This window comes from Copadichromis virginalis, linkage group LG16, assembly GCF_057382275.1.
Source record: "Copadichromis virginalis isolate Kocher_CV1m ecotype Utaka linkage group LG16, C_Virginalis_male_GT1.1, whole genome shotgun sequence".
Classification (NCBI taxonomy): Eukaryota; Metazoa; Chordata; class Actinopteri; order Cichliformes; family Cichlidae; genus Copadichromis; species Copadichromis virginalis.
The window spans coordinates 234,725-257,645 of NC_140633.1; the positions used below are offsets into that span (position 1 = coordinate 234,725).

Below are 22,921 nucleotides of genomic sequence, written 5' to 3' on the forward strand. Positions count from 1 at the left end.
GTGCCAGCTGGAGGCCTTCACCCGATGAAGCCAACAGAACCACATCATCCGCGCAAAGCAGAGATGAGATTCTGAGACCACCCAAGTGAAAGCCCTCCGCCAGTTGGCTGCGCCTAGAAATCCTGTCCATAAAACTTATGAACAGAATCAGTGACAAAGGGCAGCCCTGGCTTCAATGCTAAGTTGTTTGTCAGTGATAAATGTGTTGAGTCATGGATTATACCCAAATATGAAAAAAGTCCATCTTGGGCAACAAACTACATACATTTAAAAGGAGAAGTCCAGTCTTTGCTCTAAAGTCATGATGTGAGTATCAGGCTCAGCAGAGTCGTGTTCATCAGCTGGGAATGGGACAGTAAGCACGCCTGACACTTTGGTTTGATGTAAGCAGCTCGCACTGCTGATATTACAGCTGAAGGAAGCTAACGAGTACTGGGCCTAGATTTCAGCTGCAGTGGTGTAAAGAGTTCAAACTTTGTGATGATGTATGAACCAGGAGACCATCCCAACCAGTCTCCAAATGTGAGCCTGAACTGAACTTCCTGCCTCTGCTTACAGGTGATCTTCACCCACAGAGTCTACAATTCAACACATTTAATCTCCTGTTTAATGCTCTCATCCTGCAGCTGAAGGAAACTTTAAAGTTTGGTGTGTGCGTGCGTGTGTGTGTGTGTGTGTGTGTGTGTGTGTGTGTGTGTGCGTGTGTGTGTGTGTGTGTGTGTGTGTGAGGGACGGGTATCAGCACGGATTAGTGAGTAAAGGTAAGCGTGTCTCTCCCTGTCTAGGCGGATTTCCATTCCTCTCCTCTCTGTGCGGTCACACACACCGTCCCGGTTTGAACCGCCGCTGCCGCCTCTTCTCATCTCATCGTCTCCTCCTCTCGGCCGCCCGTCTCGCTCCTGTTTTTTTTCTTTGTGTGTGCGTTTGTGTGAGAGCTCTTTATTTGTTTGTCTGAGGCCATCGTGCGATGCCATTCCTCCCCCAGGACGCTGAGCGATTCGATGGGCTGTCTCTACTCTACTGGTAAGCTAATTCTTCCTCTGCTCCTCCTCCTCCTCCATCCTCTCTCTCTCTTTGTTTTAATGGAGAAACTTGTCTCCTGTACATGCTTCAGTGCTTTTGTTTTTCTGCCTCGCTCTCTGCTCATGTGGGTCGCAGACTTCAGAGGTGAAGCAGGTTTACAGGCTGTTTGGCGCCAGATGCCACGGAGTTTAAGTCCACATGCTTGTACGCAGTTCTGGGTCAGAGACGCTTTAAAGGACAGTGCAGCGCTCGCTGCTCCGCGCGGATTTCCATTCTTATTCTATTGTTTTGCCTTCCACCAGATTTTAGTGGCACATACTTTTTTTACTCCAGTGCTCTGATTTACTCATGTTGCACCTGAAGGTCACACATTTCAAATTCAAATTCAAATTCAAATTCAAATTCAAATTCAAATTTTATTTGTCACGTACACAGTCATACACAGTACGATATGTAGTGAAATGCTTGGACAACTACTCGTGACCTAAAGAAAACAAAAAAAGGAAAGGCTATGAATAAGATAGGAAATAAATATGCAAAATTAAAAAGGGTAAATTTAACTAGGAAGGAATAAAATATAAATTAAGGTTAAAAATGAAATAACTGTACAACACAAATTAGAATGAAGGGTAAAACAGATAAAACAGTGCTGCTGTCGTCGGGTGAAAGAGCAGAATGAACTCTTAGCTTATGAGAACCAAAGTTTGGCTGCAAGTACAGATGATTTAATCCAGTAATTTAATTTTTATTTTTTTATTCCTGTGAATTTCCTCTGTTGTTGTTACTCGTCTTTGCATCGCTTTGCATGCATGAAAGCTTTCGATAGGCCAAGTTAGAACTGCACAGTTTAACAAAACGTGCACAGCCGAGATGCTCAAACCAGAGAATTTATTGTAAAATGAACAAACTAATAGCTGCACGGACTCTGAGATTATGGGCTGCTGCTATAAAATAGTCCATCTCTGACCACCATCTCTCAGGTCACAGACCTACAACTTAACACGTCATCAGCCCTCCAAAAAGACAGCTGCTTGATTGTAGGAAAACAATCATATCATCTGTAGTTGTGGAAGGATAATTTAAATTAAAGGCAATAAAAGTTGACATAGGGTCAGGAATTAGTCCGGCCCTCCTGCCGGTTTACCTCCGCAGTGGGGTAAAGAGAGGTACAGGGATCAGCACACTCACGTGCCTCAGGATCAGTCCTTATGTAATGTTTTTCTACTCTAACTGATCCTTACTACTTCTCTCACGCACATTTGAATCGATGTTTTGTCTAAAACATGCAGGCACACATTCACAGTCACAGTGCGATGAGTCCATCAGGGTTCAGTGTCTGGCCCAAGGGCACTTTGGCATGCAGACTGGAGCACTGAGGGATCAAACCACCAAACCCTGAGTGACCCTGATGAAAAGGCATCCAGTGACAGTCGTTCCATGGTTTCACCTCCAGAACGCTTTGGTTTTGCCTCCTCTGCATGAATGTTATGAACCTCCGTTATTTTAGCTGGAACTGAAATAAACAACAACCACGTTCTGGGTTTAGAAAGAGATAAAAATCCACGGCTGCAAAGGGACCTGCTGCTGATGGACAGACGAGCCAGGTTAGGCGTAAACACATGCGTGGATATCACCTAGATATCAACATCAGATTGACTGATGGTTTATTGCAGGAATGTACTCAACAGCAACACGTTGCAGTGGTAGTTTCTGTGTCATCTCATCAGTCTATCAGGGGGTTGTGGAGGAGTTTTGCTCCACTCTTCTTTGCGGCGTTGCTTCGTTTCATTCAGGTTTGCAGCATTCATTCATGCACAGCTCTCTGAGCTCTGCAGCAGCTCCATTCTTTTCTTTTTCAGTTGTTCTGTTGGAGATCTGCTGCGGTCCTGTTGATGACCCAGTTTGGTCCAAGTTTCAGCTGTGGGACAGATGGCCTCACACTGGCTCTAGATTACTTTGGTATACAGAGAAGTTTACGGTGCACTCAGATCATCATCCCTCCACCACCGTGCTCATGGTCGTATGAGGTTTGGTTTCATCCAAGCATGCTGCTGTGCATTAAGGACAAACAACTCCACTCTGGTCTTGTTCACTGCAGAAGTCTTTGCTTTGTTCAGACACAGCTTTACAGATGTAAAGAACTTCAGCTGCAGTTCTTTGGAAACCTTCTGCTTCAGTCATCTGAGCATCTTTAACCTCCTAGGACCTGCCGTCCACATATGTGGACATCACATTTTGGGTTGTCTAGACCAAAATACTAAATTTTGCTCTACAAGGACCTACGAGGACATTACACTGCCTCTGTTTTATCAAAATTTAAAACAAATATCCTCATATGTGGCTCTCATTTTTCTTAGAAACAAAAATTGGTTTAAAAAAAAAATTGGTGATTCTTTGTTTTTACATTCATCAGGTCCCAATATGCCCAAATATCAAAGAGAAATTAAGAATGCTGCCATGGAAGAGTTCAGGTCGGAGGTTAAGCAGCTCTAATGTAGACTCACCATTATTATACACGCCATGTTAGGACCAGTGTTAGGGCTACAGAACTGCATTAACTCTCCATGGCACAGATTCAACAAGGTGCTGGAAACATATTGAAGTGTTGAATGTTGGAGAAATCAAAACAGGAGTGTTTTACGAGTGTTATGAAGTATTCAGCTCAACTGTATTAAACAGCATGACTCCTGGCAATCAAACAAACACACTCCATGATAAGCATCCCTTACTTCTTTTTATGTACTGGCTATGAATGAGACGTGAAAGTGAAACGTGAGCCAGCAGTTCGGGTTTCCTGCACAGCTTCCTGTGTCTGGTAATAATCTGTCAGCGTGTGGATCCATCCCCATCACTCAAGCTGGGGAAAACATCTGCTGCGCTTCACCGCAGGGAGTCTCCTCTTTGTGTTCCCCCTCTCGTGCTTTTATTTGACACTTAAACATACAGAGAAAGACGGCAAACAGACAGGAGCAGATTAAATATGCAAACACCAAACAGTAATCCTCACGCGCTGCAGCTCTCTGCACATTTGCATAGCTCACGGATCAGCGTGCATTTTCATCAGTTTAGACTGAAGAAAATAAGTTATCTGTTCATTTGGCTGCACAGATATTTAACACAACACTGGAAGCAAACATTCAAACCTGAACTCACTTCCTTCTCTTCCTTCATTTTCATGTGATCCTCTCTTTGCTGGAACATTTGAATGAAATTAAATCCTGGCTTTCACAGCTCTTGGGGGAGGTGGGGTGACGCTCAAGCAGCAACTTCAACGGCTGAAAAATGAAGTGAGTGGCATGAGACAGAAACTGCAGTTCTTTTAATGTCCACATAAAGGATGTTCAGCTTTAAATGTCCAGCTTTACAGCAGAAGTTACGTCTGAACTTAAACCTTATTGTCCAGCTGAGTTTATTTCCCCAAACTTTAGAGGAGACTTCACTAAGTGGAATTAGTATGTGTGATGAAATCATACAGTGCAAGGATGCAGCTAATCAAGAAGAAGACAAATAAGAATTCGGCTGTTTTTACCTTTCAGTTCTCAGTCCTCATTGGTTTTTGGATTAAAAGAAGCATTTTGCTAATGTGACATCTCAGATACAAGTTGGTGTAACTCTCCAGCTGGTTGCTGCAGAGAGGTGCATGGTGCTGCTTTGGTCTCTAGCAGAATCAGCATCACCTGTTGTTCACGTGGAAGAATGATTCACCAAGTGCTAGTGACACTGTGAAAATGCTGACTGGAGACCTTTCACCTTCAAAGTAAAAGTTCCACATTTGCTGGTGTATGCACTGCATGTTTTAAAGCTACACTTTTGCTCAGAGTGTAAATGTTAATATTTTGCAGAAAGGTCTGCATCTTTCATTAAAAACTTCAGCTGATCGCAGCCGTCTGCCTGTGATCAAAGCAGTTGCAAGGAGGTTTTTGGTGCAGCAACCTCTTTGCAACCGATCTCACCCAGCAAGCCTCCTGAAACCATCCACAACCACTGCGGGAACACACATTTTTCCCAAGTGACCGGAGGTTCCAGGGGTGTAGTCTACTCCTCTGTAGGCCTTAACAGGTGGACAAAGAGCTGATGATGACTGTGAAGGAAGAGCTAGAAGACTTTAACCTACTGTCAGGTAAAACACTCAGTCATCTGTGTCTGTGGACAAAGACCCTGAGGTGGGCTCAGTTAATGTTAAAACTTTGTCAGATGTTGGAACATCTGAAATATGTGCCTCACTTTAGAAGTGAGGGTAAAAGACGTTTTCAGGTGGAGAATATGTGACCAGGCTTCTCTTTAGATATAATTTTATTGTACATGGAATCGATCGCTTTAAACCAGCAACATTAAACTGGTGAATGTTCCATTATTTCATTAATGACCAGTTACTAAAAATAGAAAAAAGTCAGTTAAAACTGTGACACATGGATCTGTTTAATATCTACATAACAGCACAAAACCTCAGGCACATCTCTTTCAGTTTCATTGATGCAGCCAGTAAACTATACTGCAGGTTTAAGTGGAAGGTTTGTTTCTTCTGCAGGTAAAGCTACAGATAAGGTGCGTAGGTGTAGGCGATGGTGGTCTGGAGGCTCTGCAGCGGTGTTAGCGTGTCCTCGCTGGTGCCCGGCCTCTGTGGGATGTTAATCATTTGCGACAGGTCGTGCAGATTATCAGGTATTAAGTGATCAGTTTAATTGCTCCCTTGTGTCCCAGCAGTTGGCTTCGCTGCACATTGTCAGCTGCTGTCGTCTGTTTGTGGGCCTGGGGGAGCTGCTGCTGTCAGGTTACTGATGTGGAAAGGTACGTTTGTTTTACGTGTAGTAGACAAACTCACGATAATGACTCTTCATCGCTGAGCCGGGTGCAGGCGGAAGCCAAAGGTTATGCAGAGTGATAAGATCTGGCAGCGTCTTGCTGTACTGATCCAGGCTTACAGTGAATGCATCAAATACCCAAGTGAGTCTGAGCATTTAGATCTGAGTTCATGCCTGCAATGATGTGTTTGACAGGAGAGATTCTCATTGGCCAAAAGAAAAATCCAACTATAAATTAACTATAATGGAAATCTATAAATGGAATAAAACGAGACTCCACACCATCTTTAGGACACAGAATTTCACTGTGCACCAAAACTGGAGCTGTTAGCCGTAAAGCAGCCATATGATTGGACATTTTAACATTGAGTGGCCTTTTTTTTTTTTTTTTTTCCTTTTTTGCCTGTCCCGTTTGGCTCTTTTGCATCAGAATTATTGTCTAAAGGCAAAGGAAGATGCCCGACGGATTTACTTTACCAAATGGACCATCCCAGCCTTGCCGTAATGGTCCATTTGATTCACCTTTTATTGTTTATTTTATTTTATTTTTACTTGTTAAATACGGGACGGACTGGGGAAAAGAAAGAGGGAAACAAAAACAGGGGGGAAGAGGGACGGGGATAAAGGGCAAAAAACAAAAAAAACAACAAAATAAGCAGACAAAAAAATCCATCTATCAATCACCTGGATCACCTGTTGAGAAAGAAAAAAGAGAAAACAACCAGAAGAAAGAAAAAAAAGAGCAGCATAATAAACAACATCACGATAATCTATGTGAATATGACAGTAAATACTAAATATTAAACATTATTGTGCAGCACATAAGATCAACAGAACACAGTGTGCTTTGAGGTAGGAGCCCAAAAGGGTGTAGTTTGTGGGTGTGATCACCCGTGTGTACACCTGTGAGCATGGACGCGCTTGTTTTTAAAAGGTTCCTTCATGTAATGATCTGCTAGAGGGTGTGGGGGGGCCACAGCCCCGTCCTCCAGGGTATGAAGCAGGTATGGAGGAGATCAAAACTCCAGACATCCAGAGGCCCCCAGAACACAAGAGACCAAGGAAGACCAACAGAGGGGCAGCCGCGCCACTGTCCCAGAAAGAGCTGAGGAGAGTCCCAGATGAGGGGTGGCTCAGCAGCCGCGGAGCAGAAGCCAGGGGGGGTTGCAGTGACGCGCCCGTGAGCTCCGCCAGCAGCCAGCTGTGCCAGAGTGACCGAGCCCCAGGCCGAGAGGCCGAGGGCACCCCACCCCCTGAAGTGGCCCAAGCGAGCCCCAGGCTCCAGGCCCCGACAAGCAGCCATCAAGGAGTGAGCCGGTGTGTACCTGGATGCCCATCCCCGGACACAAAGAACCACCAACGCACCGATGTCTGAGGGAGTCCGCCACCAGCAGGGGAAGTGGTGGTGGGGGGATATAGGCCTCCAAACCTTGGAGGGCCTGAGATGTCCCCAGAGAGGTGGCGCCTGACACCCAACCTGACATATAGACACAGACATACAGGCACACACAGACACAAACATCCATTCCCACCCTCATGCTCTCATATGCACTTACTCCACACTCAACCAACGTGGAGACAGACATAAAGAGACGCTGTACACACGATCACACTCCCCAAGCGTACTCTACAAACCAGGTCTAGGTACCCTTGCCCCTGGAGGGGGGAACTGCACCCAGACCCAGGTGGTGTTACCCTTTTCCCTGTGGTGGGGAGAAACAGACCGCCCCGACTCCGCAGCAGCAGGGAGGCCCCACACTCCAGACCGCAGTCGGACGGCCAACTCCTCCTCCTAGCCCCCCCGCTCCAGCAGGTCGCAGAGAATGGGGGTGAGAAAAGACTCCAAACCTCCCTCCACCCGCTCATTGTAGTGTTGATGCATGTGTGTTCTAAGGTGCATTTAAAACCCAGGAGGGCATGGAGCTACCTGCCAGAGAGCAGCAGGTAAGCGCATGGTCCCTCCTGCTAGCCCTCAATGTCTACGTGTATTTAACATTGAGAGGTGGGCAACGACGCCAGGGGTGAGGTGTACACCCTGATGGTACTTTGGATTCCGTGTATCGTGCCCACCCCCAAGATCCTATATGTATGTGTAATGAGAGTGTGAGTAATGTGAATGTCTAAGTTGTGGGATAAAACTGAGGATAAAATGGAGCAGGAAGAGGGAGGCAGCTGGAGATGGGGAGGGAAGGAAGGGAGGGGCAAGTGACCCCTCCCTGGGGCCAGCTCCCCCGCTGACCCCAGTAGGCACCCCCATACTCTGCAACCCACCAGGGAAAGGGGGGCCCAGGCCCATCTGGACCGGGGACCAGTGCAGCAGCGCCACCTGGCCCCACAGAGCCCAGGACAGCCCACCCGCCCACAACCCCGGCAACACACCAACCGGGACCCAAGCCCCCAAGGCCCAGCCAGGGCCCCAGCCCAGAGATGGAGCACCCCCAGAACCCCACGCCCATCCTGGACCCACCCAGGGGCACCCAGGTTACCAGGTCAGTACACGCAGCCACGAGGAAACCGTCACCTAAGAGCCAACAGAGCCCTTAATAGGCCATGACCGCAACCCCGGGTTGAGCCCTCCAAGGAAGATGCTCCTGGGGAACCCCCGATGCCCCAAGCCTGTCCCTACCCCCACACCAATCACAACAGCAAAGGTGGGACCAAACTATGCCCCCCACCCCCAGTAGGTGATGGAGCTGATCAAAGGAGCCCAGAGCAATTGATCTGAAGTGGTGGCAGAGGCTGTATCAAGACTAATGTAATCTAATAGATAATTTCTATATTGGTTAGAATTAAGATTATTTTTATTTTTCCAGTTCATGAGGACTGTTTTCTTGGCTATGCATAGGGCAGTGAAAACAGTATGGGCTATATTCTTTTCTGTAGTGACGTTATCTAAGCTGCCCAACAAACACACTAAGGGGGAAGTTGGAATGTTACATTTCAGACACTTCGATAAGTCTTCACATATCTCGCGCCAAAACTTCTGAACTGGTGGACAGAACCAAAGAGCGTGGATATAATTGTCCGGTGAATTGGTTTGGCAGTGTGAGCAGTTGTTGGTAAACGTATAACCCATCTTGAACATCCGATGACCTGTATAGTGCACTCCATGTAGTATTTTGTATTGAATTAATTGAAGACTGGGATTTCTAATTAGATGAAAGGTTTTTAAGCAAATCTGAGACCAGAAGTTTAGGTCTAAGTTAACTGATAAATCCGCTTCCCATTTTGCAATAGGAAGTGATATTGATTCATCCGTTTTAGAAAGCATTCTGTATATTTTGGATAGTAATTTGGGGGTTTTAAGAGTAAGAAATTGAACCACACTTGGTGGTGTTTGTAGTTCAACTTGACCCGGTTTAAATTTCTTTTTTACTATGGATTTAATTTGTTGATATTCTAAAAATCTTTTCTTGTTGATCCCATATTGTGTAACTAGTCTGTCAAATGAAATAAATTCTGTTCCTTCTAGTATATGTTCTAAATATTTGATTCCTTTACCACTCCAATCTGGAAAGTTTATCATATTATTGTTTTGTAATATGTCAGGGTTGTTCCAGATAGGTGTACGTTTGCATGGGATTAATGAAGACTCCGTCAATTTTAGAAACTCCCACCATGCTGTCAGAGAAGAGCTGATGTTGATGCTTTTAAAGCATTCATGTCGTTAGATGTTTGAGCTGATAAATGGTAGATCTGAAATCTCTAGATTATTGCAAAGTGTCTGTTCTACATCTAGCCAAGGTTCATCTAAGAGGGTATGTTTTAGCCATCCTGAGATAAACTGAAGCCTGCTGGCTAAGAAGTAGTGCTGAAAGTTAGGCAGTTCTAGTCCTCCTTTATCCTTGGTCTTTTGTAGTGTTTTTAAGCTTATACGTGGGGGTTTATTTTTCCAAAGGAATTTGGACATATCAGTGTGTGAAATAAACCAGTCAGACTTCACGTTCCTACAGACTGGCTTTTAACCCATGTGGCACACAGACTTCAGTCAATCAGTCACTTACAGATCCTCCTGATCCCAAATCGCTATTGGTGTGTATAACACACACCTGTCCACAGAATCAGTTTCATCCATTCTAACCTCTTCACACCTCAGAGAAGACCAAAGAGCTGTCTTAGGACGTCAGCATCAAATGAGCATCATAGTCTGGAGCTCCATGCAAGATCTCATCTTATGAGTGGTGGATCTCCCCAAAACTACATCTGATCTGATCTGAAGGCCCAGAACATCATTGGTAGCACATTGCACCATAATGGACTAAAGTGTTGCAGTACCCACAATACCCCCTCCCCGCCACCCCCTACAAGAAACATCACACTGCTGTGCAGAAGCAGCTGTTCCTCCACCAAGTACTAAGTCATGTTTTGCTTGGAGATCAAATGCATTAAAAGCAATTTATAACTTCTATGTTATGTGTTTTTTTTTCTGGATTTTTGGTTGTATCGCTCTTAAAATACAACTTCCATAAAAATTAGAGAAACAAACAGATTCAGCAGGAGATGAAATCATTATTCCCCGCGCTGTATCAGGGCAGCTATGTTCCAACGTAGTCTGAATGAACTAAACAGCAGTGACTCAGTGTCATTGGAATGATTTTCTGTAACTCTGATCATGAGCCACTCAAAACCTTAAAGTTGTTTTGCTTTATTCTATTTATTCTGCTGGATGGTTTTACTTTCATCTGTCAAACTGTGGGACACTCTTCTTTCTGGAAGTCTTTTATTTACAGTAGACTAGGGTAATGGTATGTCTACTTCCTGGAGAGTGGGCTTCACTTGGTTGGGTCTTGCTTCTGTGGCCTGTTTCCATCGATGATATTACCCATGTGTTCTTTAGTTCCAAGATGTAGGAACCTCATTCTGGTTGCGCAGTTTCAGTTTGGCCTGTTTCTCTTGCTCTGGGAGCTTCTTTACCTGCAGCTTGTAGGTTTACAGCAACAGCTTCCAAAAGCAAATGCTGCTTTGGATCTTTGCTGTTTGTCTGTGAAGGTTCTCAGTCATCCAGGTCATCGTAGTCAAAGGAGCTTGCAAAGAAAAGCGTCTGGACTTCTTTAAGTTACTTGAAGACGTTTCACCTCTCATCCGAGAAGCTTCTTCAGTTCTAAGGTCAAATGGTGGAGAGTCCCAGATATAAACCTAGTGGGAGTATCCCCCCACAGAGGGACAAAAGGACCCCCTGATGATCCTCTAATCGCCTGAGCCAAGGTGTGAAACTGGGTGTGGGTCCCAATCAGCCAGAGTTTCGGGTGAGTTCATTGTGAAACCTGGCCCCACCTTATCATGTGAATTCCTGAGATCAGATGGCCCAGGATGTGAGTGGGCTTTAAGGCGTCTGGGAAGGGATCTCAAAACTGGATTATAGATGGCAGAGAGTTGGTGTCGTAAACCCCCGCCTCTGTTCAAAGATGGTCGCTCACAGTGGACATCTTTGCTGTTTGTTTTATTTCCAACCATTCATCCATCCATTCATCCATCCAACCATGCAACTATCCAACCAACCATCCACCTAATCATCCAACTATCCAACCAACCATCCACCTAACCACCCAACCATCCATCTAGCCAACCAGCCATCCAACTAATCATCCAACTATCCAACCAATCATCCAACTAACCAACCAACCATCCACCTAACCACCCAACCAACCATCCACCTAACCACCCAACCATCCACCTAACCATCCAACCATGGAACTATCCAACCAACCATCCAACTAACCACCTAACCATCCACCTAACCATCCAACCATGCAACTATCCAACTAACCATCCACCTAATCATCCAACTATCCAACCAATCATCCAACTATCCAACCAACCATCCACCTAACCACCCAACTATCCAACCAACCATCCACCTAACCACCCAACCATCTACCTAACCACCCAACCATTCACCTAACCATCCAACCATGCAACTATCCAACCAACCATCCAACTAACCACCTAACCATCCAACCATCCATCTAGCCAACCAGCCATCCAACTAACCATCCAACCATCCAACCATGCAACTATCCAACCAACCATCCACCTAACCATCCAACCTTCCATCCAACTAACCAACCATCTAAACATCCATCTAACCATCTAAACTGCAAACATGACTGTTAAATCAACATATGTATAAAAAGCTTTCTCTTTGCAGCTCCAACTATCCAACCAACCATCCAATCATCCACCTTAGCATCCAACCATGCAACTATCCAACCAACCATCCACCTAATCATCCAACTATCCAACCAACCATCCACCTAACCACCCAACCATCCATCCAACCATCCACTTAACCATCCAACCATGACACTAACCAACCAACCATCCACCTAATCATTCAACTATCCAACCAACCATCCACCTAACCACCCAACCATCCAACTATCCAACCAACCATCCAACTAACCATCCAACCATCCATCCAACCATGGAACTATCCAACCAACCATCCAACTAACCACCTAACCATCCACCTAACCATCCATCTAGCCAACCAGCCATCCAACTAACCATCCATCCATCCAACCATGTAACTATCCAACCAACCATCCACCTAACCACCCAACCATCCATTCAACCATCCACCTAACCATCCAACCATCCACCTAACCATCCAACCATGCAACTAACCATCCAACCATCCACCTAATCATCCAACTATCCAACCAACCATCCACCTAACCATCTAAACTGCAAACATGACTGTTAAATCAACATGTGTATGAAAAGCTTTCTCTTTGCAGCTGGTTGGTAAATTAAGTTTAAATGAAACAGAGAAGCACAGTATCCTTAACCTTTCCTAACCTAAAAAAAAGACCTTCCAGGTAAAGTTGCAGAATTTATTTGGTGCTTGGTTTTAATCCAGTAGACCTCTGAAGACTTTTAGGTGGAAGTGATTATTGTCAGTCCTCAAGGGGGCAATATAATACACAAAGAACTAACTGGATCCTTTGCATGACCACTGTATGAAAAAACGTGTCATCTGCAGAGATGTGTGTCACTAAAGAGAGAGAGAGAGAGCAAAACAGCAGATGCACCATGTGACCGTTCATTTGCTATTTTTGGAAGTGGTCAACATGATTATTTTGAGTGTAAGTGAACCCAAATTAAAGGATCAGCTCTCTCTTGTTGCTACTCCCATAAAACTGACACAGCATCTGTTTCGATGTCTTTAGTCGGTGTTTGAGGGAGGCATCAAACTGAGCTTAGAGCCCAAAGATTTAAAAAAGCCTCTGGGCCCAGCCTCGAGTATTCATGTCAGTCTGTCCGTGACAGGCTTTGCTGCCTCTACACGAACCTTTGAAACGCTCAGACACCAGCATGTGACTCAAACTGCCGCTCAAACTGACTCTGTGCTGACTCTGAGCTGAGACTTGAGAACGACCAGCAGACAGCAGGATCATGTTCACTACGTCGGAGTCTCTTCAGCTTTAATCTGAAACCTTCTCACCCACAAATCTCTCAGCAGAAGCACAAAACAACTGCTCCGTAATGTTCCTTTGATTATTTCTAATCACTGTTTGTGTTCGCCCGAGCCTCCAAACATCCAGGTCGCCACATGGTTCAACCGCCTCGTCGTTTAGGAGGCGACAGATTTTATTGGTTGGACGTAGCCGGGTGGAGGTGGGAGGGAGAGAGGGAGACAATGCCAAAATCCTGTGATGATTTGATTATTTTGTGCAGCGGCGCTCTGAGGAAACAGAGCGAGAGGGGCTTTGGCTGAGGGAGGATGTTGATATGTGTTTAAATCTGTTGTGTTTTTGCTTGTTGCCAGGACGATCATGGGCCCACACGGCATCAGCCGAGCCGTACAGAGGCTGGAGTTCTGCGACTGCAAGAAGGGACTCGGTGAGCATCTTTCCCTCGACCTTACTGACCTCTGAGTCCTTATTAACCGCTCCTCCTTCAGCCGCAGCTCAGCATCTGAAAATGCTGCGATCGCCTGTCACAACTAGATGAAGAGCCAGTACAGCCTGAAAGCCAGGCTCTTTTTTAACTGGAGCTCATCTGTGTTTGTTCACAGGTGTTAAAATAATTGGGGGCTACAGAGAGCTGACAGGAGAGGAGTTTGGTATCTACATAAAGCGAGTGATCGCTGGTGGGCTGGCCGCTCTGGATGGTAGCTATTCTTCTGGTATTTTTTGTGGATCGGTTACTACAGACACTGTTATCGTCCCTCACTTTGCCTTCTCTCCGTCCGTCTGTCTGTCACTCTCTGTTCCAGGTCGGCTTAAGTCAGGTGACCTGATTTTGGATGTCAATAACATCAGCCTGATAGGGGTGACCAATGAGAGGTGAGTCTCACTGTTGAGGTATTTTAGAAAATGCAGCATGGCGGTCTCGCATCACTTGTTTATTTGCACTGTTTGAATTGTGAAGCTGCATGGACTGCAGAGTGTTGGTGTCCATCACACTTTATGTGAATGCTGCACGTGAAATTTTGCAGCCTCAACATCTGCTTTAAGGTCATCAACATGTTGAAGTCTAAATGCAGGTCTAACCTCGTTGCACCAGGAGATTACTTCTCATTGGATAACTTCCAAACTCGTCCCGCCTTTCTGCTCAGCTGAATCAGTTTTGATTGGATCTTGTCTCTCCAGAATATTTTCATCTCATATTTATTCGTTGACAGACTGTTGATTCATCACAGTTTGTGTCCTTGTGATTAGATTTTATTTTGTTATCATCTTGTTTTCATCAGAAAAAATGATGATGAAACTTACTGGTCAAAACTGACACTGGATGGTACTACCTGCTGAAGTATGGTTTTTATTAGCTGGAGACACCAACGTCATAAACACTGATGATAACCAAGTATCACAGTTCCAGTTAAACTTAAAAATCAGTTTCATTCTTTAAACAGAGGCTCGAAAGTCGTAGATGGAACGACAATCACAGCTATCGATCATCGGCCACACGACGGATACTAAAGTTCTTTTGAACTTTTCAGTAGGAGCAAAGACTTTTGGGCTCGAGTCAGTTGCTGTCAGCATCTAGTGGCTGTCGGTGGTACTGCAGTCTATTTGTCCAATAGGTCCACAGAGGATGTTTCCACCAGGCAGAGATGTCCTTGAGTTTCACACATGGACTCTTTATCTTCCATCACACGCTGGTAATGTTTACTGCTCGATTCTGCTCCCTGATAGGGCGGTGGAGATCTTAAGGACGGCCTCAGTCTCCAATCACATGTCCCTGCTGATCGCCAGAGATGAGGAATCCAGGTAAGGAGGTGCTTTTATTCTGAAATTATCCCTCTGATTTTACTGCTTTTTCTCAGTCTGGCTGAGCTGAGCATGTTTTCTGAGGTTATCTGAGGACGAACTCGGTTTGTCTGATGGTGATGATCTGTGATCAGCAGAGCAGCTGATTGAAAGTCATCTTAGAACAGAACATCTGAGCTGAGCTGCAGGGGTGACTGCCAGGCCGGGGGGTTGATGCTGACAGTCGGGGTTATGTTCCTGCAGTGGGTGGACAGACAAGTGAGCCTTAAAGTGTTCAGGGTCACAAGTTCAGGTGTGCAGACACTTCTCCAGTCACATTTTAATGACTGAATGGAGCATTTAAGCTTCTTACGCTCCCTCGTTCAGTGTGAGTGGAGGAAAAGTCGGGTTTTAAGCTTTTTCTAAAGAGGCTCTTCATAAAGATGGAATCTGCTTTTATTCCCACTGAGACGACACTGACGTTCTGCAGCTCTGAGGATGGGATTTCAGCTTTCCGTGCTCCTGGAAACGAGGCTCGTCAGTGGTTTGATTTGTCCTTGGAGCGAGCTGTGAGGTGATGTGTGAGGTAAACTGACCTGGCACTCTGCTGGCCCCTGTGCTTTTTCACGTCAGCTCAAACACAGCTTGACACAATAGGGACACGGGGCTGTCTGTCCACAGGGTCTCTGCTCTGGGAAAGAGCTGCAGCTGCTCAGCACAGAGACATGACCGGGGATCAGACCCCCTCGGTGACATCCTGCTATCTCTGTGGGGAGACAGTTGCGTCATGAAACTGTACCATCAGTCTGTGAAAGCACGATATGTTTTATTTGTTTTCATGAACTGGATTCACTTCAAGGGTCAAACATGAAAAATGTCACTAACACTGCAGTTCCTCTGACGTCCAGCAGAGGCTCCAGCAGCGAGTTAGACCTCATAGACTGTTAAACCTTTACAGAAGAAATAAACATGGTTATAACCTGTTTTAATAGCTCGACTGTTTATAGGTTTAAAGTTTGCATCATTAGGGGCGTGGCCTATTTGAGTGACAGGTGCTGTTGCTTTGTGGAGAAGTAGTTCAGTTTATTACACATTTTTCCAGCCAAGCCTGCTAGTGTTAGCTGCATGAGCAATTTATATAAAAATTAGTGCTGTCAGCGTTAATCTGACGTGCACAGTATCAATGAGTTTGCCCACGTTAGCACGTTGATGCCGTCCAGCCCCACGCACAGGGCGATCCGCGGCAGCTCATTAATGGAGGTTTGCCGCGTTAATACAGTTATGGCGTTAATGTCATTTTAACGAGATTAACGCTGACAGCACTAATTAAAATGAACCAAAATAGAAAATGCTAATAGCAGGACTCTGAAAAGGAGCCTTGTAAATCCAGTAGGTGATGGTAAGGTGGTTCTTTGATGTGCTGATGGCTTTTTTTAACAATGCAACTTAATTAGAGCTGGAGAATTAGCTAACTAGCTAGTTTAGTTATAAAGTTGTATCCGCAGTTCACAGTCATAGTAAAGGGATGCTAATTTTGGCTAACAGAGGAATGTTATGTACCCCACTTTGCAGTTATTTATTTGTAAAAAATGTTTGGAATCGTGAATGATTTTTGTTCCACTTCTCACATGTACACCACTTTGTGTTGGTCTTTCACGTGGAATTCCAATGAAATTGATTCATGTTTGTGGCTGTAATGTGACAATGGAAAAGTTGTCACATTACACACACATGTACCTCCTTACATTCTGAGTCCAGCCAGAAGCACGCAGGTTTGAAACAACAATTCAAAGGTCAAACAGAAATAGTGACATGGTGCTGCAGGATTTAACTGGAACACTTTAACAGGAGCTGCACCTTACAACCAGAACACAGGTGAGCTGCGTCTCCTGTTGCAGACTGACTCAGATTGGTTGCAGGTATTTGCAGACATTTGCTGATTTGTCTGAGATTGCAGTCACTCTGGACGTCCTGCGCAGTCGCTTTAAAATCATCAGTGTTGAGGTCAAGCTCAGAGGTCGACAATGTTGCAGGCTCTGCCTCCTCACAGCCAGTTGGACACCTCTGCTGTGTACGATTGGCTGAATGCAGCTAATCTATGGGGACAGATCGGTGTTAAAATAAAACTATAAATGATTTGTGTTTAGTATTTCACAGATTAACAGCAACATCTATAAATGACAAATACGCACTGCTAATAACTCTGCAAGCTGCTTTTACATAAAGCTGACCTCAGTCTCGGGTCACCACACGTTCATTTTAAATGAGCACAGAGACCACGGGGGCGGGTCAGAGTCCGCAGAGGAACAGAAGCTGATTTAAAGAACAACAAAGAGATCAGCAGCTTACAGCAGCTGTCAGGAAGTGACGTGTTGTTGTGACTGCAGACGAAAGGTCGTCCCACCTCTGGCACATTCTCATCCCTATTGTTACGAAACCTGTGTGTGTGTGTATACTCGCCTCACAGCTCCAATGTTGCCGACGTTTGTTTCACACCTAAAACTAATGATGATGATTATCTGCAGCCACACGGTTCCTGCTGAGGACGCCGTGATGCAATCAGGCGGGGGCAGGGAAGGGGGGTGGATGGAGAAAACCAGAAAAACAAGCGTGGAGTTTAAGCTCATTGATGGAGGCTTGAATTGGAGGGAATATTGTGGAAGATTATTTTTAAGCTGCTGCAGACGGTTGGGGGGCGGATCCTCGGGTGGTTCGAGGACACGTTTAAAAATCGATCACTGATCTGATGAGTTTTTCTCTTTCTTTCATGTTTTGAGTGAGTGGTGAATGGACTGATTCTTATATAGTGCTTTTCTACTTTCCCAGAGTACTCAAAGTGCTCTAAACCACATGCACCCAATCGCAGCCATTCTCACAAGCACTTTCTGGGCACTTATTGCTTTCTAACTACATTCACACTCTGATGGATGCATCGAAGAGCATCTTGGGGTCAGTATCTTGCCCAAGGATACTTGGCATTCAGACTGGAGGAGCCTGGGATCGAACGACCGACCTTCCAATCAGTATGTGACCTGTTCTACCTCCTGAGCTACAGCCATTTAGGTCTCTGTTTTTGCAGTCCATGCCCACCCCATCGTCCAACCCCCCCACCCCCACAGAAGAATCTAAACGCTAGCTCAGAGTCGTTCACTTCACTTCCTGGTCGAGGTCTTTAAGCTGTCCCACTGCAGGCTGGCTGTTCACGAGCTGGTCCTGGAGCTGGTTCCAATCCTGATGGGAACTTGCGGCTTCTGGGTTTCACGTTTCTGTTGTTCCTCGACCTCCTCATTTTCTTAGTTTTCCTCCACACACACGTGACTATTTCCTGTCACTGTTTCTTCTCATGTTTCATTCCAGCGTCGGTATTTCTGCTTCGTCTCCACCTTTACACTCAAAATAAAACTGCCCAAAAACGCGGACTTTGACTACCTTACAATTATATTTTCCATATTATAATAATTACACAGTAAACTGTTACATTTAATGGAGTCTGCTCAAATGAAATTTGATTTGCATACATTAAGTTTATTCCGAGCACATTTTTCTTATTTTAATGAATAAATGTCTTTCCTACATTTCAGTTGATTTTCACTCTGAATCATTGATTTGTGTTTATTGAGGGTGAGGAAGCGTTTTTATGATCTTCAGGTCTTCACGACGGCGTCCTGGTCTCTGACCTTTACATGATACTTCCTGGTTGCTTTGCCTGACACTCTACGTTTGACCTCATCCTTCAAATACATTTAATTTAGAGCTTGATCCTGGTCTCCACTGAAGCTCTCACAGATACAAACGCTGTTCTGTGCTCCGTCGTCACGTCAGGGTGAAGCGTCGACCTGCTGATTCATGAAATGCTTTCTGTCTTTTGATTCCAGGTTTGCCTCCAGGTGATCTCTGATGTGATTGGTTAGTGGTGTAAAAGGAAACGGTGGACGGCTGCAGTTTAGACTTCTGGCTTTACGTTTTCTGTTGGGGGGGTTAAGATAATTCAAGAATTCCAGTTTTTCCAGCAGCTGTTTGAATGTAAGCTGAGGGTGGATGGAACCACAGACATCTGATCTCTGAATGGTTTTTCTCAATGATCGTGCAGATCCCATTTAAAAGGCATTAACAGCTGATCGGATCAGACCGTGATGGCTGATGGTTTGAGTGAGACTGACGTCCGGTTTCCTCGGTGTCCATGTGAGGGAGACAAACTCTCACAGATCTCACAGCTCGCTCTCCTCAAACGCCTCAGTGCTGAACGCTGTCCAGCGCAGGCCGCCATGTTTCCAAAGTGCTTTCCCTTTGGAAACGATGTCTTTGAACTGCAGCTCATTGAGCACGCAGCAGGAACATCATTTAAATGAAGCACATCTTTAATGTATGTCGGCTCACAGCCTCCAACAATCATCATTGAGTGCTTTTCTTCAGATTTCCAGGAAAGTCCGACGCTGTCCGAGTTCTCGCTTATCGTCCAATCAAGACATTCATTTTTCTTCCTGGAATCTGCAGCTTAAGAAAAACTGTTCATGAACTAATGACAGACGGATATTTTAAATCCAGGCCTGTGAAATAAACTGCATAGACATCCATACTGGTTTAGCAGTTATTAGCAGTTCTTTTATGTTTTTTACATGTGAATTAAAGTCTTGGACAGAAATGTCCTTAATTCCTTCAGTTTCACCACAAGGACTGGGTTTGAGGTTATGACGAGGGTCTTTGAGAAGTGAATCTGAAACAGGGCGCTGTGATGTGTTCATGTGTCCTTCAGGAGGGAGTTCGCTGAGCTGATGGAGAAGTACAGCTCCAACCACATCACGGCTTCAGGACGAATCTCTCCCACGCAGCTGTCCACAGGTAAAACCCACCATCACGTTCGACACGAACATTCGATCCAGGACAAACCGAACCCTCAGACAGCCCTCTGAAGACATGACGACGATAGACACGACGGTACTCCAACAGCTCAAATGCCTGGAAATTCACAGCATGTTACAAAATCGCTTTGTGGTCACTTTCCAAAACTAACAGTCCTTTTAAAAGAGTCCATTACAAGTTTAATTTTTCATTTCCATGTCTGCGTGTCGCAGAACTGCGGACAAAACATCCTCACTAAATATGTTCTGACCCAAAAATGTCCCCAAGTTCTCGAAAAAGTAAAAATAATAGTTTTACAAAGGTGTTGCGACTTTCCAAAAACATCACCACTTCTCAAAAATGTCCACATTTTCCAAAAATATCTTCACACTCTAAAAATCCTGTTACTTTCTAAAATAAAGTCCTCTCATGTTAGTCTGGTCCTCACAAAGTACAAAGTTTCAGTCCTGAGTCACTAAATTGATCCTGTGTTCCAGTTTTTCTCCATCCCGCCGCATCCCATCGTCCTCCGCCTCCCTCCGCCATTACATTTCTTCTCTCTCTCCCACGTCTTCCTGCTCACCTCTCTTCATTCTTCTTCTCGTTTCTTTAAAGGGAAGCTGACGGACACGGCCTCCTCCTCCTCCTCCTCCCGGTCAGAGAGCCCCCAGCTCCTCAGTCCTAAAGAGGGGGTCACGGCCTACACCCACACCGCCCCTTACCCCGCTAACCCCGCCTACGCCATGCACACACCTGTGCACGCCTTCAGGTAGGATCTAAAGAACAGAAATAACTCCCTCTCACGGTGATGCCTTCACTTCCCTGTAAACCAGAAAACATTCGACACAGATTCTGATTGGCTGTTTTATATTTATTATTAAAATACAAATAGTCTCAGAGACATAAAAACGCATAGAGAGCTAAACCCGTCCTGCAGTGAGTCTTCATGAGTAATTTCAACTTTCCAGCTGATTTATTCAGAGTTTTTAATGAAACCAACACAGCTGTTAAGCTGTGAAGTCCTTTCTTTGCCACTTTACACGCCACCTTCTTTACACGCTGCCCCTGTGTCACATCTGTCATGTAGCGCTGCGTGGCAGCAGGACGAGGACTCGGGCGAAAGCTAAACTGATAGCGGAGCTTTAATCACTGGAGAAAAAGGTTGAATACAAAAACAAAACTAGAAAAACGCTAAGAAACTAGGAACAAGAAAACCTGGAACCACGAGGAGACATGCACAGCACACAGAGAGGGAACATGAGGGTTAACGAGGAAACACAAGCAGGACAACGAGAGGACATGAACAGGTGGGACAAATGAGACCTAACGACACAGGGGGAAGCAAAACTAGATACACTGCACACAGGAAAGGGACTATCAAAATAAAACAGGAAGCACGACACTCATAAAGACAGAAATAAAAAAGTGTTAAAGTAGAAACAGCGACGTGCTGTCAGACCAGAGCAAAACTCATCCAAACTAAGTAACAGGACAGCAGAGTCAGCATCCAGATCTATTCAAGTACTCGTGATGATGGAGCCTGGATCATATTATGGACTCATGATGGTATATATCAGTTTAATGTTCCAGCCTGAGCATTACAGGCTGGTTAGCTGTAGTTATAACATGCAGTGTTGGGAAGGTTACTTTTAAAATGTATTCCATTACAGAATACATGCCCCAAAATGTATTCTGTAACGTATTCCGTTACGTTACTCAATGACAGTAACGTATTCTGAATACTTTGGATTACTTAATATATTATCATGCTTTTTACAACAACGTGAATGTACTATTGCTGTGTGATTTATTACTGTTACTGAAGGTCCGCGACTCCGAACTGTAGTAAAGGGACCTCTGACTAATACGGCGGGGTCCCTGTCGGCTCGTAGCCGAAAAATAGCTTTACTTTGTTGTCTGGGTCAACTTTTCTTGCGAGAGACAGAGAGAGGCGTTGAAAGGCTGCTCCAACGGAGCTTATTGTTTCGGAGGAAAACATGAACGCGGTGCACAGTCGAGTCTTAATTGTCAGGGCTCTGTGTGCGGGCAGGCAGAGATGAGGATCCAAATGCAGGACTCGGAAAACGGAATGTAACTCAAAAAACCTCAGCTTTATTGCTGGCAGGAAAACAAACATGAAGTGAGGATGGACCACTGAGCCCAAGGACACACAGGCATAATCTGTGGGTACGACGCGACACTGGGCATGGGAAAACACAGGGCTTAAATACACAGGGTAGTAATGAGGAAATGGGCCACAGAAGGGAGACACAGCTGGGAGAGATCAGGGCTAACGAGACATGGGGAACAAAGCTGCACACACTAACATAAGACAAAGACTTTCACAATAAAACAGGAAACATGAATCACAACTCAGAGACATGGACTCAACACAGAGACAGAAAATGAAACATGGAACGGAACTATACATGAAACCACCATTCCTAAAACATGGATAATAGAAACATGAAACTCTAATAATGATAATAATAATAATAAACATCACAACAAGAGAATGAGAAACAATCCAAAACACCAAGATAACTGAAACACAAAGTACCAGAGAAACAAAGAATAATCCATGATGCAAAAGTGAACCAAAACATAATAAACTCAAAATACTGGGTCCAACGGACCCAGAACCGTGACATTAATAGCTTACTTACAACTGGGCTCGTCAGGCACTCTTCTTGGCTGCAGTGGTTATTATTATATTTACATGCTTCCAGCTCCCGTTTTTCCTCGATGACTGCTCATACCTTTCCACTCCCCTTTTTCTCCCTCCTCGCGCTCACAGACCCATAACGTGTATGGCAGTCCATTCTCCCAGCAGCACGGACTACACTGCCCATGATGCTACATTCTTTAGAGCTATGCTTGTAGCATTCTGCCTGTTAGCTTAGCACAACAACAACAACAACGAAAAGGCGCTCTCTCACTACATATCGTACTGTGTATGACTGTGTACGTGACAAATAAAATTTGAATTTGAATTTGAATTTGAATTTGAAACACACAGTCGCAGAGAGAGAGAGAGAGCGTCGCCCTGTAACCATGGCA

At 45.0% G+C, this 22,921-nt stretch overlaps 1 protein-coding gene and 1 long non-coding RNA gene across 3 annotated transcripts in view; one reads left to right on the forward strand and one right to left on the reverse strand.

Moving 5' to 3' along the window:
* Positions 1 to 3,414: 3,414 nt before the first annotated feature.
* Positions 3,415 to 22,782, reverse strand: LOC146690013 (uncharacterized). The gene is made up of 3 exons (XR_014915513.1): positions 22,528 to 22,782; positions 4,177 to 4,298; positions 3,415 to 3,956 (listed from the first exon to the last, which is right to left on the reverse strand). It is a non-coding gene; the product is annotated as an uncharacterized LOC146690013 (long non-coding RNA).
* stxbp4 (syntaxin binding protein 4) overlaps positions 13,580 to 22,921 on the forward strand; it is a 40,103-nt gene continuing 30,761 nt past the window's right edge. Inside the window, exons 1-6 of one of the 2 annotated variants that reach the window (XM_085434200.1) lie at positions 13,580 to 13,670; positions 13,846 to 13,941; positions 14,047 to 14,116; positions 14,969 to 15,043; positions 19,776 to 19,861; positions 20,477 to 20,630. In XM_085434200.1, coding sequence (XP_085290326.1) covers positions 13,604 to 13,670; positions 13,846 to 13,941; positions 14,047 to 14,116; positions 14,969 to 15,043; positions 19,776 to 19,861; positions 20,477 to 20,630 — 548 coding nt within the window. In that variant the 5' untranslated portion in view covers positions 13,580 to 13,603. The remainder of the gene's footprint in view (positions 13,671 to 13,845; positions 13,942 to 14,046; positions 14,117 to 14,968; positions 15,044 to 19,775; positions 19,862 to 20,476; positions 20,631 to 22,921) is intronic. The other variant, XM_085434199.1, reaches the window with a different exon arrangement.